We start from the raw sequence: 15,095 nt of genomic DNA, 5'->3' as shown, positions 1-15,095 counted from the left end.
GGCATTGCGGGTCGGATCTACTGATTCTTTTACATTCATATCTATCCATTCATTCTTCATCCTCACGTTTTGAATTCTGGTCAGTGGAGGAATTTGGACTTTTAATTTGTCATTACATTTCGTACCATTAGGGGCCGATGACCTAGATGTTAGACCCCTTTAAAAAACAAGCATTATCATCGTCACCTCTGTGATGCCTTGTGACTACGTAGGTGGTAATAATAATAATAATAATAATAATAATAATAATAATAATAATAATAATAATAATAATAATAATAATAATAATAATAATAATAGCGTGTGGCCTCTGTAAAGGCCTGGCGCAGGTCTTTCGAGATGAGGCCATATAGGCGACCTGCGCGTTTGTGTGGTGGTGCTGGTGATTATTGTTTTAAGAGGAAGTACACCTGGGCAACCATCTTCTATATAACACTTAATATGACAGAAAAATAGAAGGGGTCCGACACTTCGAGAAATGAAGGTATCGGCCAAAGAAAGACAAGAGCCACGAAGGGCGTGAAAATGAAAGACTTCCTAGGCCTCGGAAACCTAATACCGTCAGGGCTGGAAAAGAACAAGTGTTGAACAAGGGAGGTCGGATAGGTAGATGAAAGTGAGGAGCCTGGCACAAGTAAATGAAGCAATGCCAGGACTCAGCTAAGGGCCCTATGGTCGCCAACCCATGTTCCAAAGTTCAAAGCCCCTGGGGGCCCTAATAGTCGCCTCTTATGGCAGGCAGAGAATACCGTGGGTGTTATTCTATCGCCCCCACCCACAGGGGGTCAATTAAGGAAAGTCCACGTAAAAACTTGATAGGGAATATGGCTCCTAAATGCAGCAGTGCTGATTTGAGGATATGAAAGCGCTTCGGAACGAACTAGATATTTTTCTGCAGTAACATCAACTGTTTCTATCAATACAAACGTCAGCATCATTCGTCTATTGTAAACTGTATTATCTTTTTTTCTTGTTCTCGAGTACATTTTGCCGGCACGGCTCACCGCCTTCTCGATCCGACCCTGACTCCAGTTGATATTGGCAGTTCACTGGACATTTTTAAAGTTTACTCGCTGTGACGTCATAATGGTGGGTAGCGAAGTGCATCATGGATTTAAAACGGGTTTACTTGTTACTGTGGCGTCATCTTCTCAGCTATTGTGGCTGCACCTAGTTCCGGCTTCTATGAATCAGTCACCTGTCGTGCAACTGGAGCAGGATTTAATTTATCAGTACACCATACTAATTGATAGGGAGGTAATTAGGACTCTAAATTTTGAAACTTAATATTTTACTCTGTTATTCTTATAATTATTGTTTTAAGAGGAAATAAAACTTCTTGATATTAACTGAAAGAGAAAAAGGCCGGACTGAGTGGCTCAGATGGTAGAGCGCTAGCTTTCTGAGTCCATGTTTGTGGTTTCGATCTCAGCTCCGTGCGGTGGTATTTGAAGGTGTTCAGCTAAGTCAACCTCTTATTGGTAGATTTAATGGAACGTAAATGATCTCATGCGGGACAAAATCCTGGCTCGTTCGCGTCTTTCATGAACCATAGACATAGTTAGTTCGGCGTAAAAACAATGGAATTATTTGCCTTTGCTGGCGAGATCTATTGTTCACAGTGCACTAGGTGTACTTGTTAGGGGGTAGATTGAATTTGTTCCTTTCATTGAACTGTCTCAGTTTCATCCTTGGATTTGACAACAGGTATGAGCGATGCTAGTAATGCCATTCCTTATGCAGCCAGTCCCTGCTATGGATGGTGTGAAAATATTGCTCTTAGGGTCACTTCGTGCATGCATTTCAGTGGGCTTGGTAGACTGATATGTAATAGCAACTTCTGGCTTGGTGAGGAAAGCAACGGGAAAACACCTTCCTCCTCATTTCATTCAGTGATGCTTAGGCCATCTATGACAGCTGATGAGGATCAAACCAGCCTTCGGGATGAAAACTCGACATACATTATTATTATTATTATTATTATTATTATTATTATTATTATTATTATTATTATTATCGACTTCTTCCAATATTGGAAGACGTTACGCAAATAACCCAATCATTTCTTCTGTGGGTTCTTATGTTTCCAATTCTTTCCGAGAAGGCTTGTTTACGCTCTTCGACCACTTTGTTCTGTACTGTTTTTGTTGTGGTTGCTCTGATGTAGCTTCTCAGTTGTTTACTTTATGCCTAAATATCTCTTTCTAGGATGTCTGTTGAAAAAATAAAAAAATCACTTGTCACCAAATTGAAAGAAAGTAAAATAATCCAGAAAAGTAGGAAAGATCACAATATGAAGATAAAGTTGGAATTCAAGAGGACAAACTGGGGCAAATATTCATTTATAGGAAGGGGAGTTAGGGATTGGAATAACTTACCAAGGGAGATGTTCAATAAATTTCCAATTTCTTTGAAATCATTTCGGAAAAGGCTAGGAAAGCAACAGATAGGGAATCTGCCACCTGGGCGACTGCCCTAGATGCAGATCAGTATTGATTGATTGATTGATTTTATTTCTAGCTGATGATTTTATTAATGTACAGTATAAGAAATGCTTAAAAACTTTCCGTATTATAAAACATGAGATTAAATTAAGTTTATTCTTCGACATAATCTTTAGAAATAAGAATAACAAGTTTCCATATAGGAAAGCATTTCTCTCAAACGTAAAAATCGACATAATATCAACATATTAAAAGATATGGGTGGTCTACTAACATGTTAAACGAACGTTCCTTGTTTTAATAAAAATAAATTTATCATCTTGCATTTGGGATATAGCCTAGTGGATTTGAACCCCACTGTCGGCAGCCCTGAATATATTTTATATTTTTACACTAGGCAAATGCTGGGACTGTGCTTTAAGGCCAGAGTTGCTTCCTTCGCACTCCTAGCCCTTTCCTATCCCATCGTCGCCATAAGACCTCTCTGTGTCGGTGCGACGTACTGTAAAGCGATTTCTGAACTAAAATAATACATTGGAATAATTATATCGAGATAAAAGATCGGGTTTCAAGAATATGCAGTAGAAGAGTAATGTATGCTGCTAAATAAGAAAGTTTTCTGCTCTCGTTAGTTCAGATCTGTTTATTTATAAAAGCAAAATGTCAGCGTGCCCTTGCAGCCGAGGCCTAGTGTTTATAGTGCACTATGTTTCCTGGTAAGCCTTTGATAGAGCGGCACATCAGAAGATGGTTCAAGTTCTAAGTTGACAAATGTGAAGTGGAACTGGGAAACGATATATGTGCCAAAATCAAACATCGTGGGAAATTAAAGAAAACTATATTACGTTGAAACTAATATGTTTTACTACATTTTGACCATTTCCATGTATCATTTAGGTTAAAAGAAATATAATGATATAGAACAGTGAAGTACAGTCCTACTCATTGAGACACAGAAGTGCAACAAATGTACAGTTTTCGGGAAAGATATAAGTGCCATGCAACATGTCTTTAGAAAGTGATACAAGTGTGAGGAGCAGGGAGCATGATATCGACAATGACAATATTATTACGTTGAACAGCATATATTAAAGAACATACTATACTATGCAACTGATGACAAAAATATGAGACAGCAAAGTAGGTCTAATATCGTTCATTCATAACATTTCTTACACAAAGGTTCCCAGCATTTCTCACTTACAAAGTTCTTTATAAAATTCATGATACTTTGGATCCATATATTCCAGCATTGCCAGAAGATCTTTTTTTTTCTCTGCTGAAATTTTGCTGCCAGAATTGGAAGGGCTGAACTTCAAAGTTAAAGTGTCTTGCACTTTCTTCCCCTTTTTTAGAACTTGGTGTATTGTCCACTCTTCCATAGCATTGAATGTGCGCCTAGTTTTGATAGTCGTGGGAGTAGTGGAGGAAACCTGAATCTATGGAACCTTACTTATTTGTACCTTCGTAGTATTCAGGAACTCATTGGCCTTAGAAGCAAAATCGAGGAAGTCGCTACTTTGCATAGCTATTACTTTGAAAGGTTTCTTAATCCTGGCCGACCTAACAATGTTATGGAGATCCTCCGGCACCATAGCTTTACACACTTTCTTACGTTTCTCGATCACACCAAAATCCCGATCACATGGCATATAACTGTGGCCACTGACAAGAAATTTCATATCTATGTACTCAAACTTCTTTTGTGTTGCTAGGTACACTAGTACCATTAAAATCATTCGATTTTTGTTTTGTCCGGCGCAGTTATCACACCAGTGTGTCAGTCTCATCTTAGTAGTGTTATGGGATGTGAGAACACGGAAGAAACGTGAAGCAATTTCGTTGCCTCCGCGACCTGCTATACCCTCGTGTCACATGCACATGTAGCTATCACCAGTATCGCTAATATTAACACACAAATTGAAATCTGAGAGCTGCCTTGAATAGAACATAGCACTATGTGTTCAGGTTGGTGTGAAAAGAACTTGCTGCAGGTCCATGGATACACATAACATGTCACTTAAAGGCATCTGTGATGCATGTCTTCTTCGCTTAGTAAAGAAAGTGCTTTCTCAGCCTTAAGTTGATGTAATTCAAGCTGCTTTTCTATTGCAGTCTTTGTAGCTGGAGAATCTTTAAGTTGAATATGCATATGATCACAGGTACGGCATGTGTCAGTTTTAGGCTTACCAAATGACACATTCGGAAAATCGTTCTTTAAAACTCCTTGATAATACTTGTACTGCACATGGGATTCAGGATATTTGAGCTGGAATGCATGATACATGCGATTGACATTTAAATCAGCACTCAGATACAGCTTGCTACTAGCATTCCTTCCATAATGGCTCTCTTCTTTCGGAAATGACTCTTATGTGCTCGCGACGAGCTTATGGTCTTCCTCAGTATACTTTACCTTATGGATGTGAGACAAAGGGTTTCTTCCCCTTTGATCATTGTAGGCACTGTTTCTTCTTCATATTCAATGTTTGTAGCCTTCTGTTTGACACACCAAAAATTTCTTTAAATGCTTTCGCACATACCTGGACAAGACTGTTTCCACTCGGAACTGAATAACACATAGTCGCTTGTCGCTTGCTTTCGCTGGGATCCGAATAAGTTCCATGTCGCCTTCTAGCAATGTTCACAATGTCTATTCGATTCATGAGGTATGTTCCCTGTTGCTCATTAGAAAGCTCATAAAATTCTAAGAAGAGATGTTCTTTCTGCTCCTAAGACAGGTCTCGGCACTTGTATTTACACTTGCAGCTTGCTTGTAACAAGCAAATGAGGATTATAATCATGAAATCTTAATTTAGTTAAGGTGATCATGATAATCGAATTTAAATGGGAAAGATATTTAATGAAATTTAATTTTGTTAGCAGTCGTGAATGTATACACAACCTACATGAATGGCTGCAGACGGAAAAATATATCATACATACAGTAGATGGAGGCGGAAGTTTCCCTGGTTTCATTTCACCTTTGCCATTAACATAAGGATGTCCATGAATGCGACGTTCTCTGTTAACAATCCGTTGTTTTGATTTTGTCCCACCATTCGCAGCTTGGATTTTGCTTTCTGCAAGTAAACAACTCGTTGGCGTGCAAACAGTTCCACAGAGCGCGCTGGCACTTGTATCACTCCCTACAAAAATGCCGTTGGACTTGTATCAGGCTCCATGTATCGGAGAGAGTTTGAACTACAAAGGGAGGTTGATTCAACTTATATCCTTTTCCATATTATTGGCGACGGCACATAGATCACTTTTAGTGAAAAAAACGCATTTTGCATTTTGTGGCACTTGTATCGTTTCCCAGTTCCACTTCACAAATATCTAAGAATTTTCGACTTATATTAGAATCAGTCTGTGAGAATAAGAGAGAACACTGATGTTCAAATCCAGCGGTGTGTAGTAAGACAGGGTTGGATACTATCACCGTTGATATTTAACATACCGAGCTCGATAGCTTCAGTCGCTTAAGTGCGACCAGTATCCAGTATTTGGGAGATAGTGGGTTCGTACCCCACTGTCGGCAGCCCTGAAGATGGTTTTCCGTGGTTTCCTCATTTTCACACCAGGCAAATGCTGGGGCTGTACCTTAATTAAGGCCACGGCCACTTCATCCCCACTCCTAGACCCTTCCTATCCAATCGTCGCCATAACACCTATCTGTGTCGGTCCGACATAAATCAACTTGTAAAAAAGATATTTAACATCTATTCAGAATATATCTTCAGGTAAGCATTGGAGAATGTGGAAATGAGAATCCAGTTGAATAGGCAAATGATCAACATCATTCGCTATGCAGATCACCCTGTCTATAGACTGACATAGAGTATCCGCGATTACGGTCTCGACAGAGAACACGTGATCGTTAGCAAAAACTCTGTCCCTACATTTCATATTACCATCAAACAGAAGCCCGCTGTACGTGGTACATTGTCTTGGTACGATCATAAATGACCGGTGGAGTCCTTCTGAGGAAGTCAAGTCTCGTATTGGGAAAGCCAGGGCTGTCTTTAACAGAATGGGTAAGAAGGCATAAGTTAACAATGAATTTAAAGATTAGCTTTCTGCGCTGTTACGTATGTGTTCTTTGTCATATATTATGGAACTGAAACATGGACTCTAACAGAGTAACTCTGTAAAAGATTGGATTTGGCTCTACCAAAAGGATGTTGAGTGGTGGTGATTATTGTTTTAAGAGGAAGTATAACTAGGCAACCATCCTCTATAGAGCACTAATTAGAGGAAAAAATGGGAGGGATCCGACACTTCGAAAAATGCAGATATCGGCCAAAGAAAGACGAGGACCGAGCTCGATAGCTGCAGTCGCTTAAGTACGGCCAGTATCCAGTATTCGGGAGATAGTAGGTTCGAACCCCACTGTCGGCAGCCCTGAAAATGGTTTTCCGTGGTTTCCCATTTTCACACCAGGCAAATGCTGGGGCTGTACCTTAATTAAGGCCATGGCCGCTTCCTTCCCACTCCTAGCCCTTTCCTGTCCCATCGTCGCCATAAGACCTATCTGTGTCGGTGCGACGCAAAAAAAAACAAAAAAAAAACAAGAAAGACGAGGGCCACGAAGGGCGTGAAAATGAGACTCCCTAGGCCGCGAGTACTCGTAATATTGTCGGGGTCGAAAAAGAAGAGTTGACCGAGAGAGGTCGGATAGGATAGATGAAAGTGAGGAGTCTGGCACAAGTAAGTGAAAGCAATCCCAGGACTCAGCTAAGGGTCCTGTGGTCGCCAACCGACGCTCGCAAGTTAAGAGCCCCTGGGGCCCCTTTTAGTCTCCTCTTACGACAGGCAGGGAATACCGTGGGTGTTATTCTACCGTCCCAGTGTCATTGTCAGTATAAGTTCGTTACATATTCGATGCGCTTTTGAAATTAACCACATTTTAACATTCCTTCTTCGTATGAATTTTCTGACGTTACCACCTACCAAACCTTGGCGTACCACAGTTTTAAAATCCTTTTGTTAGGTCAACCATATCCACGAAGTAAAAATATGAATGACATTCGAGAATTCCGAGCTCACGTCATTCAGTGTACGTGGTGGCTTCACTACCACAATGACGTGTTCTCGGCAGCTAGGATGTACCCATGCGCATCGGCACGCAATTCCTGCCTGCTGCTTGCCGGAGATTGTTGACACCGAACACTCCTCAACTTGACATTCAGACAGAGGAGTAGACTGAAGGCATGTTCGCTGATGACTTCCGTGCTATACCTCAGTACGCGCAGAACACAGCCGCTCGCATTTGGGATAGTCTTTAGTTGAGCAATAGAATACAAGGTCAGCGCGCGCATTGGCAACTATTCAGAGCCACAAAAATTGTCGCATCGTTTAGTTTCACATAATAACAAATTAGGTATTAAGGGGAAGCACACAAATGTGAGTATAATGTTTTAGTTCTCATTTCTCTTTTGCTGTACTGACGTCAGTCAAGGACTTTGTTCTTTTTAGGCAGGTAGTGAAGTAGTATAGTTCACAGGATTATTATTATTATTATTATTATTATTATTATTATTATTATTATTATTATTATTATTATTATTATTATTATTATTATTATTATTATTATTATCATCATCATTTTAGGAAGGCTCGGCTTGTGCCGGTAACATAATGGGCTGACTCGGCCTAAGCAAGGAGTCACCCTCTTGATTATGAAACTACAGGTACATATATGTACAAATATTTACAACAGAAATAATTACAACATATACATTTATACAATAAATACAAACAACTTCAGACTTCTTATGTCCCCCCTTTGGGAATCTGTTCTTCAGTATTACTGGAACTGCGGCCTGGATCTTCATGCTGTTTGGCGTGAGTCAGAGGAAAAGTCGTTCCTAGGAACTTCCTCACAATGTGACAAGTGCTCAGGAGGGTGGCTTTCTGTAGTTCTACGTATGTGTGATGATGCAGGTTTAATGCGGCCAGAGAGCTGTGCAAGCACTTTGGAATAACACCGGTACATGATATTACTATTGGAACTGTGGTGACTGATTATTATTATTATTATTATTATTATTATTATTATTATTATTATTATTATTATTATTATTATTATTATTATTACACACGATATTAATAGTAATTTATTTATTTATCGTATGGCTTTTTAGTGCCGGGAGTGTCAGAGGACATGCTAGGCTCGCCTGGTGCAAGGCCATAGGCGACCTGCGCATCTAGATGTGGAATTATCATGATGAGGTAGGCAGAAGATGAAACCCGGTGTCGGCACGTGGCCTCATTCTGTCGAATAACACAGAGGTCTGCTCAAAGCTTTACGGCCCTATCCGAGGGACGAATCACAATCACCAGCGTCACCTTCTCTACCCTGCAGCCCGACATTCTGATGGTGAGAATTTTTTCGACCAACGGGACTCGAACCGACTAACCACATTGTCAGACCATATAGCCTTTAACGCCTTCATAGCCATCAGACAGGAATAATAATAATAATAATAATAATAATACGTATGAGCTCGCCGAGACGGACCAACCGGATCTTTTCCTACTTTGTAAACAAGAAAACTAAGGGACCCTAGTTCACCGAAGTTGAAAGACATCTTCCAGAAATACGTATCACACAATCATGAAGACATCCAGGAACATGGTACATTCCCAGTAGAAACTTCGAGCACACCAGCGATTCCGAGAAAAGGCCAGAGTTAAAAACAGGCCAGAAGTGGACTGATGAAAGATGGCGGTGGTGATGATTATAGTTTTAAGAGGAAGTACAACTAGGCAACCATCCTCTATTAACACTAATCAGAGAAAAACAATTGAAAGGGTCCGACACTTCGAAAAATGAAGGTATCGGCCAAAGGACGACAAGGTCCACAAAGAGTGTGAAAATGAAAGACTCCCTAGGCCTCGAGTGCTCTAATACCGTTGGGGTCAGAAGAACAAGAGTTGACCAAGGGAGGTCGGATAGGATAGATGAATATGAGGAACCTGGCAAATGTAAGTGGAAGCAATGTCAGGACTCATGGAAGGGCCCCGTGGTCGCCAATTCACGCTCCGAAGTTAGGAGCCCATCGGGCCACTTTAGTTGCCTTTTATGACTGGCAGGGAATACCGTGGGTGTTATTCTACCCGCCTCCACCCACAGGGGGTACTGATGAATGAAAGGGGACTCACAGAAAGCGAATGCGGGGATACTGCGGAAAAAAATAAAGCTCAAGGATTCAAACGGTTGAAATAACGTGGTCCACAACAGTCCGAAAGAAGAAGTAATAATAATAATAATAATAATAATAATAATAATAATAAACGCGGTGGGTCGCAGGTGCATGCATTTACAGATTAATGAACAAAACTAAGTACATGTCCGTAACCAAGAAAGACTACCCTAGCGGATCCACATTCATAGAAATTGGCTCGTGTAAGTTGCATGTTGTGCGTAGCTTTATCGACCTTGGATCAGAAGTTAATTCCAAGAACAATGTTAGTTCTAAAGTCTTAAAAGTTTTAGTAAAGCCTGTATTAACATATGGTGCTGAGACCTGGACACATTCAAAATCTGATGAAAGACAGCTCGGTGTATTTGAAAGAAGGATTTTGAGGCAATTTTTTGGGCCACTGGAAGAAAACGGTGTCTGGAGAAGAAGATATAATCATGAAATGTTTAATTTATATAACGAACCAAACATTAACTGCATAAAGATCAGAAGGTTGGAGTGGGCAGGACATGCTCTGCGTGCTGATAACAGAATGGTATAGAAGATATTTAATGCAGTGCCAGAAGGAATCGGCTAAGGGCCCCGTGGTCGCCAACCCACGCTCCGAAGTTCAGAGCCCTTGGGACCTCTTTTAGTCGCCTCTTACGACAGGCAGGGGATACCGTAGGTGTTATTCTACCGCCCCCCTCTCCACACACACACAGGAGGAGCATTACCGGGCAAGTTGGCCGTGCGCGTAGAGGCGCGCGGCTGTGAGCTTGCATCCGGGAGATAGTAGGTTCGAATCCCACTATCGGCAGCCCTGAAGATGGTTTTCCGTGGTTTCCCATTTTCACACCAGGCAAATGCTGGGGCTGTACCTTAATTAAGGCCACGGCCGCTTCCTTCCAACTCCTAGGCCTTTCCTATCCCATCGTCGCCATAAGACCTATCTGTGTCGGTGCGACGTAAATCAAGTAAAAACATGTGTGTGTGTGTGTGTGTGTGTGTGTGTGTGTGTGTGTGTGTGTGTGTGTGTGTGAGAGAGAGAGAGAGAGAGAGAGAGAGAGAGAGAGAGAGAGAGAGAGAGAGAGAGAGAGAGAGAGAGAGAGAGAGAGAGAGAGAGAGAGAGAGATATGTAGGCCCTACCTATTCTCCGCTAGAAGCAAAATACCGCCACGCGTTTAAATATTCCGTGTGTACTGCGTCAAGTAGCGGAACGGAGTTAATTCGACGATGTCGGGTTTAAAAGTAGAGGAACTTCTACTATACCCATGCGGGTTATAATAGCAGTGGATGTTACACTACAGGTGTCTGTGAGTGTACCGGAACATGATACGCAGGTACAGTGTCGGTATCGAAGTAGGTGGTCGCCACGTGGAGGCATTCTTGTAAGTGGACGCAATAGGAATTTAGATAGCCACACCCTGCATTAATTCACTGCAACAAAAAATTGTCACATGCTCCATTTTGTGAATAATAATAATAATAATAATAATAATAATAATAATAATAATAATAATAATAATAATAATAATAATAATAATGGTCTCGAAACAAAAGCCAATAAAATTAGATGCCAGAAGATGGAAACTGCACATCGATGATCGATTAATCCATCATATCTAAAACAAGAAATGTATTTCCAAGCATACACAACTGAGTCATTACAGTTTGTCATTAAACCAGAACGTCTTTATGGATCAGAGACGATAATTTTGAACAGGAAAGCAGACAATGAAAACACTGAGAAAAAGGAACGCAAAATCATACGAAAAATTCTTAGGCATAAAACTCACAGATGGACAATACCAACTTAGAGGCAGGCAGGAAATAAAACACTATACAAATATTCTCAGTTACATTAGAAAACGCAGGCTAAGATTCTATCGACATATTAAAAGAATGCATCCACAAAGACTTACCAAAACATAGTCAAATTCTCTGAAAATAGGAGTAAAGCTAAAACAGACACAATGAAATGGATTGGCGAAATTAAAACCGATTTGAAACAGGCAGGAATTACACCAGCAGATGTCTAAAACAGGGTAGGCCTAATCTTCAGATCCAAAATTCACAAATGGCAAGTTGACCGAGAAAGAAGACTGGAACAACCTGGTCTGAAGACAGAAAGGAGGCCCACAGTAAAAGAATGAAATAAATATGGGCACAGAGGAAGGAAAGTGCACGCCTTTAAGTAATTTGCGTAGTCTTAATGAGCTTATTCGCATATATATATCAATCTTTCCGAAAACCCTTTATGCATTAGTGCGGCGTTGACCAACTAGCAAAAAAAAAAAAAAAAAAAAAAAAAAAAAAAAAAAAAAAAAAAAAAATAATTAAGGCTCAGTCCGGTGGTTTTTGACGGTGCTCAAATAATGATACAGATGTTAATTCCCATAGGGAGGCTGGTAACCAGGGATGAGTTAGCTGGAAAATTTATAATGTCTAATAATGGGCCATTTATATTGGTGCTCAAATATGTCAGCGTCGTGTAGTTAGATTTGCTGGCACATAAAAGAACTCTTGCAGGACTCGATTCCGGTACCTCAGCGTCTCCGAAAACCGTAAAATTAGTTAGTGAGACGTAAAGCCAATTACATGACAATGAATAATAATAATTAAAACAATTATAAAGGTATTTAAGTTCCTTCTCAAAAGGCTAAACATAAGAATTCTATTCTAGCGTGTGTAATAGTTTGATCTAGGATTGAGAAGAGAGGGCTACCGAAAAAACTCTTCAAAGATGACTGTCGGTTGGATTCGAACTCCTCTATTCTTAATCTGTTGGCACTGTGACTTGGCATTTTAACGTTTGAAGCCAATATAAACCCTTCCCTCGGTCTCGGTTTACGTTCAGACTACTGTTCATAACTTAATATGAAATCAGTGATGAAAATCAATGTCAACCAGTCGTTCAAATGACGAACAAGACCTTGTGTTCGTCATTTTGTTGTCTAAGCCTAGACCGTGACAAGTAAAATGAAGGAGATATTCTGCATGCAATTACAGCCAAGTGTTTGTCACAATAGGATAGCAGGTGAACAGTATTCAGATCAGTTTAGCATGAAATAACCTTTTTGGCCGATCGCACAAAGCTCATAGGAAATTCATTGACTTGACATGTCAATGGAGAGGAAATAAAGCGAACAGACGTACCATTATCGTGTGCTCACTTTAGTTGAGTTTGAAGAGCACTGTTCGCTGGCAGGAAACTGTTAGTCTTGCGGAAAAAAAATACAGACTCAGCTGTGGACGCCATGTCAGGCACGCTGGATTTCTCTAACAATTGGCAAGTTGATTTTGTTCACTGCTTACTTTTAGTGACACTTCCATTAACTGTAAGCAAAAATTCATACTGTATTTGGTTAAGTTTGATATTTTATAAAATAGATAAGTGTTTTTCATGTTGAATTCTTATTGGCTTAAGAATTTCGTCGTATTCTGCTGTGCAAATTCATCGTTGAAAGTCACTCATGCGACAAGGAAGTTGGGACCAAATTAATAGTTTTCGTGAAGAGAAATATAAATAATACGACGGAATTAAGTGTTATTCTTTCTTCGAATCGATCTTCCAAATGACACGAAGGAAACTTCAGAGTTCTGTCAGATAATGGTCAATTCGGTGTAGAACAGAGTTATTCTGCTGTTTACGGTTATTGATGTCATTGCGCAAAAGGGTCTTAAATTGTTTCCTGGTGGTGCTCATTGATAAATTAAGTTGGTAATGCGCATATTTTAAAACCAGCCATTTTTTTTTCCTCGTAAACTGTGCCTTTCTCTTTGGCCGTCTTGCAATTAGTGATAAAGAAATCTGAATTTTGTCGGCTAACTGAGAAGCAACGGAGTGAACTTCAACAATGCACGCTGCAAAATTACTGAAACGCGATACAAACCGGACATGTATTTTCGGTTCTTGCAAGTTATGGTCGTTTGATGGAACGTCCAAGATGCTGCGGACCACAATGTGTTATTTTGCGTGTGTTTACAGTATTCTACATGGGCACACGATGTTCTGCTAGTGATACGTCTGTTTTTCGGTATGTTTCTTAGCATGTACCATTGATTTTTACCGTTATATTTGATGACAGTATATAGTTACAGTTGACCCACGTGTGTAGAAGACGTCATGTTGGAGTGGTGCCAATATCTTATATTTTATCTGACGTACTTGAAACTGGATGATTTTCTGACGATATCAATGTTTTGGAGGCAGGTTTTTCGTACTATACAGAAGATTCTTTATTTCTTGAATGAAAATTAGTGCGAAATAAGCCTGGTAGGCATTTGATTTCACGAAATACTTAGCTTAGACCATTTTAATTAATTTCGTGTAGCTATTTCTAGCCGGGTGCAGCCCTTTTAAGGCAGACTCGCCGATGAGGGTGGGCGGCATCCGCCATGTGTAGATAACTGCGTGTTATTGTAGTGGAGGATAGTGTTATGTGTGGTGTGTGAGTTGCAGGGATGTTCGGGACAGCACAAATATCCAGTTCCCCAGCCATTGGAATTAACCAATGAAGGTTAAAAATCCCCGACCCGGCCGGGAATCTAACCCGGGACCCTCTGACCGAAGCCCAGTACGCTGACCATTCAGCCAGCGAGTCGGACGCTTAGACCATTGAGGAACTGGGGAAGTTCGATTATACCATCGATAAAATTGAAATGTGTATTGCAACCAATGGTCAGTTAAGTACAGCAAAGTCACCTCCGTACAGGCTATGAAGGCCCTTGGAGTGGTGGAAGATGAAGGCTTCCACCATTCGTAACCTCGGCACTTGATGGGGTTCAGTGGTTAGCTCTACGCCCGGCCGCCTTTCCCCCCAGGAATTAACCTGTTACTAGTTTTTGGTGTAGGCTGAGTGAACCTCAGGGCCATGTGCACCTCCGTAAATGGAAATCTCGTTTCTTAAATTTCACGACTTCCTGACGGGAATTCGAACCCACATCCTTCCGGGCGAACCGAGCACGCTTGCCGCCTCGGCCATTCAGCCCCTCAATTAAGTACAGAAGTACTTCCTGGAATTTTACAGTTGCTGCTATACTAAAATGCATTGATGATCTTTAGTCATTTAAGACCTTTATTTGCATCTTTGGATGTGATGTCTTTCTCATCTTTCACCGCATAGGGTTCTTCTTATTCTACTTGTTACTTTTTTGGGCTCTGCTTGCGCACTGTACCCATTCGCTATATGCACACCTCTTCTTCTCTTTGCATGTTTACATTGAGAGTACTTCCTAATTGTGCTATTTTTATTTGTTTTTTAATATTATTATATATCAGATTCATATGGTTTATGGTGTGGGTTACTGTAGTCACGCCCTAGTTCGTGAAACATGGGCAACGGCTGAGTGGCCTAGTAAGTGGTCCTGAGAGTCGGGATACCAGTTGTTATGGAATGGGAGTAGGCATCTCGGACATATTCTGAGTCGTGGCCCTCCTTGTGCTCAGGCGGCTAGGACT

General features: G+C 40.6%; 1 protein-coding gene across 8 annotated transcripts in view; it reads left to right on the top strand.

Annotated features, from left to right (window-relative positions):
- LOC136884461 (uncharacterized) overlaps positions 1–15,095 on the top strand; it is a 196,892-nt gene that overhangs the window by 167,724 nt on the left and 14,073 nt on the right. The window contains exon 1 of one of the 8 annotated variants that reach the window (XM_067156647.2): positions 12,833–12,923. The exons of 5 other annotated variants lie outside the window; for them this stretch is intronic. In XM_067156647.2, coding sequence (XP_067012748.1) covers positions 12,892–12,923 — 32 coding nt within the window. In that variant the 5' untranslated portion in view covers positions 12,833–12,891. Of the gene's footprint in view, positions 1–12,832; positions 12,924–12,949; positions 12,973–13,490; positions 13,672–15,095 lie in introns of those variants that run through there. 2 more of the 8 variants (XM_067156650.2, XM_067156643.2) reach the window with 2 other exon arrangements.

The sequence above is a fragment of the Anabrus simplex genome, chromosome 12, assembly GCF_040414725.1.
Source record: "Anabrus simplex isolate iqAnaSimp1 chromosome 12, ASM4041472v1, whole genome shotgun sequence".
In the NCBI taxonomy this organism is placed as follows: Eukaryota; Metazoa; Arthropoda; class Insecta; order Orthoptera; family Tettigoniidae; genus Anabrus; species Anabrus simplex.
The sequence above is the reverse complement of the archived record's forward strand: the minus strand, read 5'-3'. Positions and strand labels throughout refer to the sequence as shown.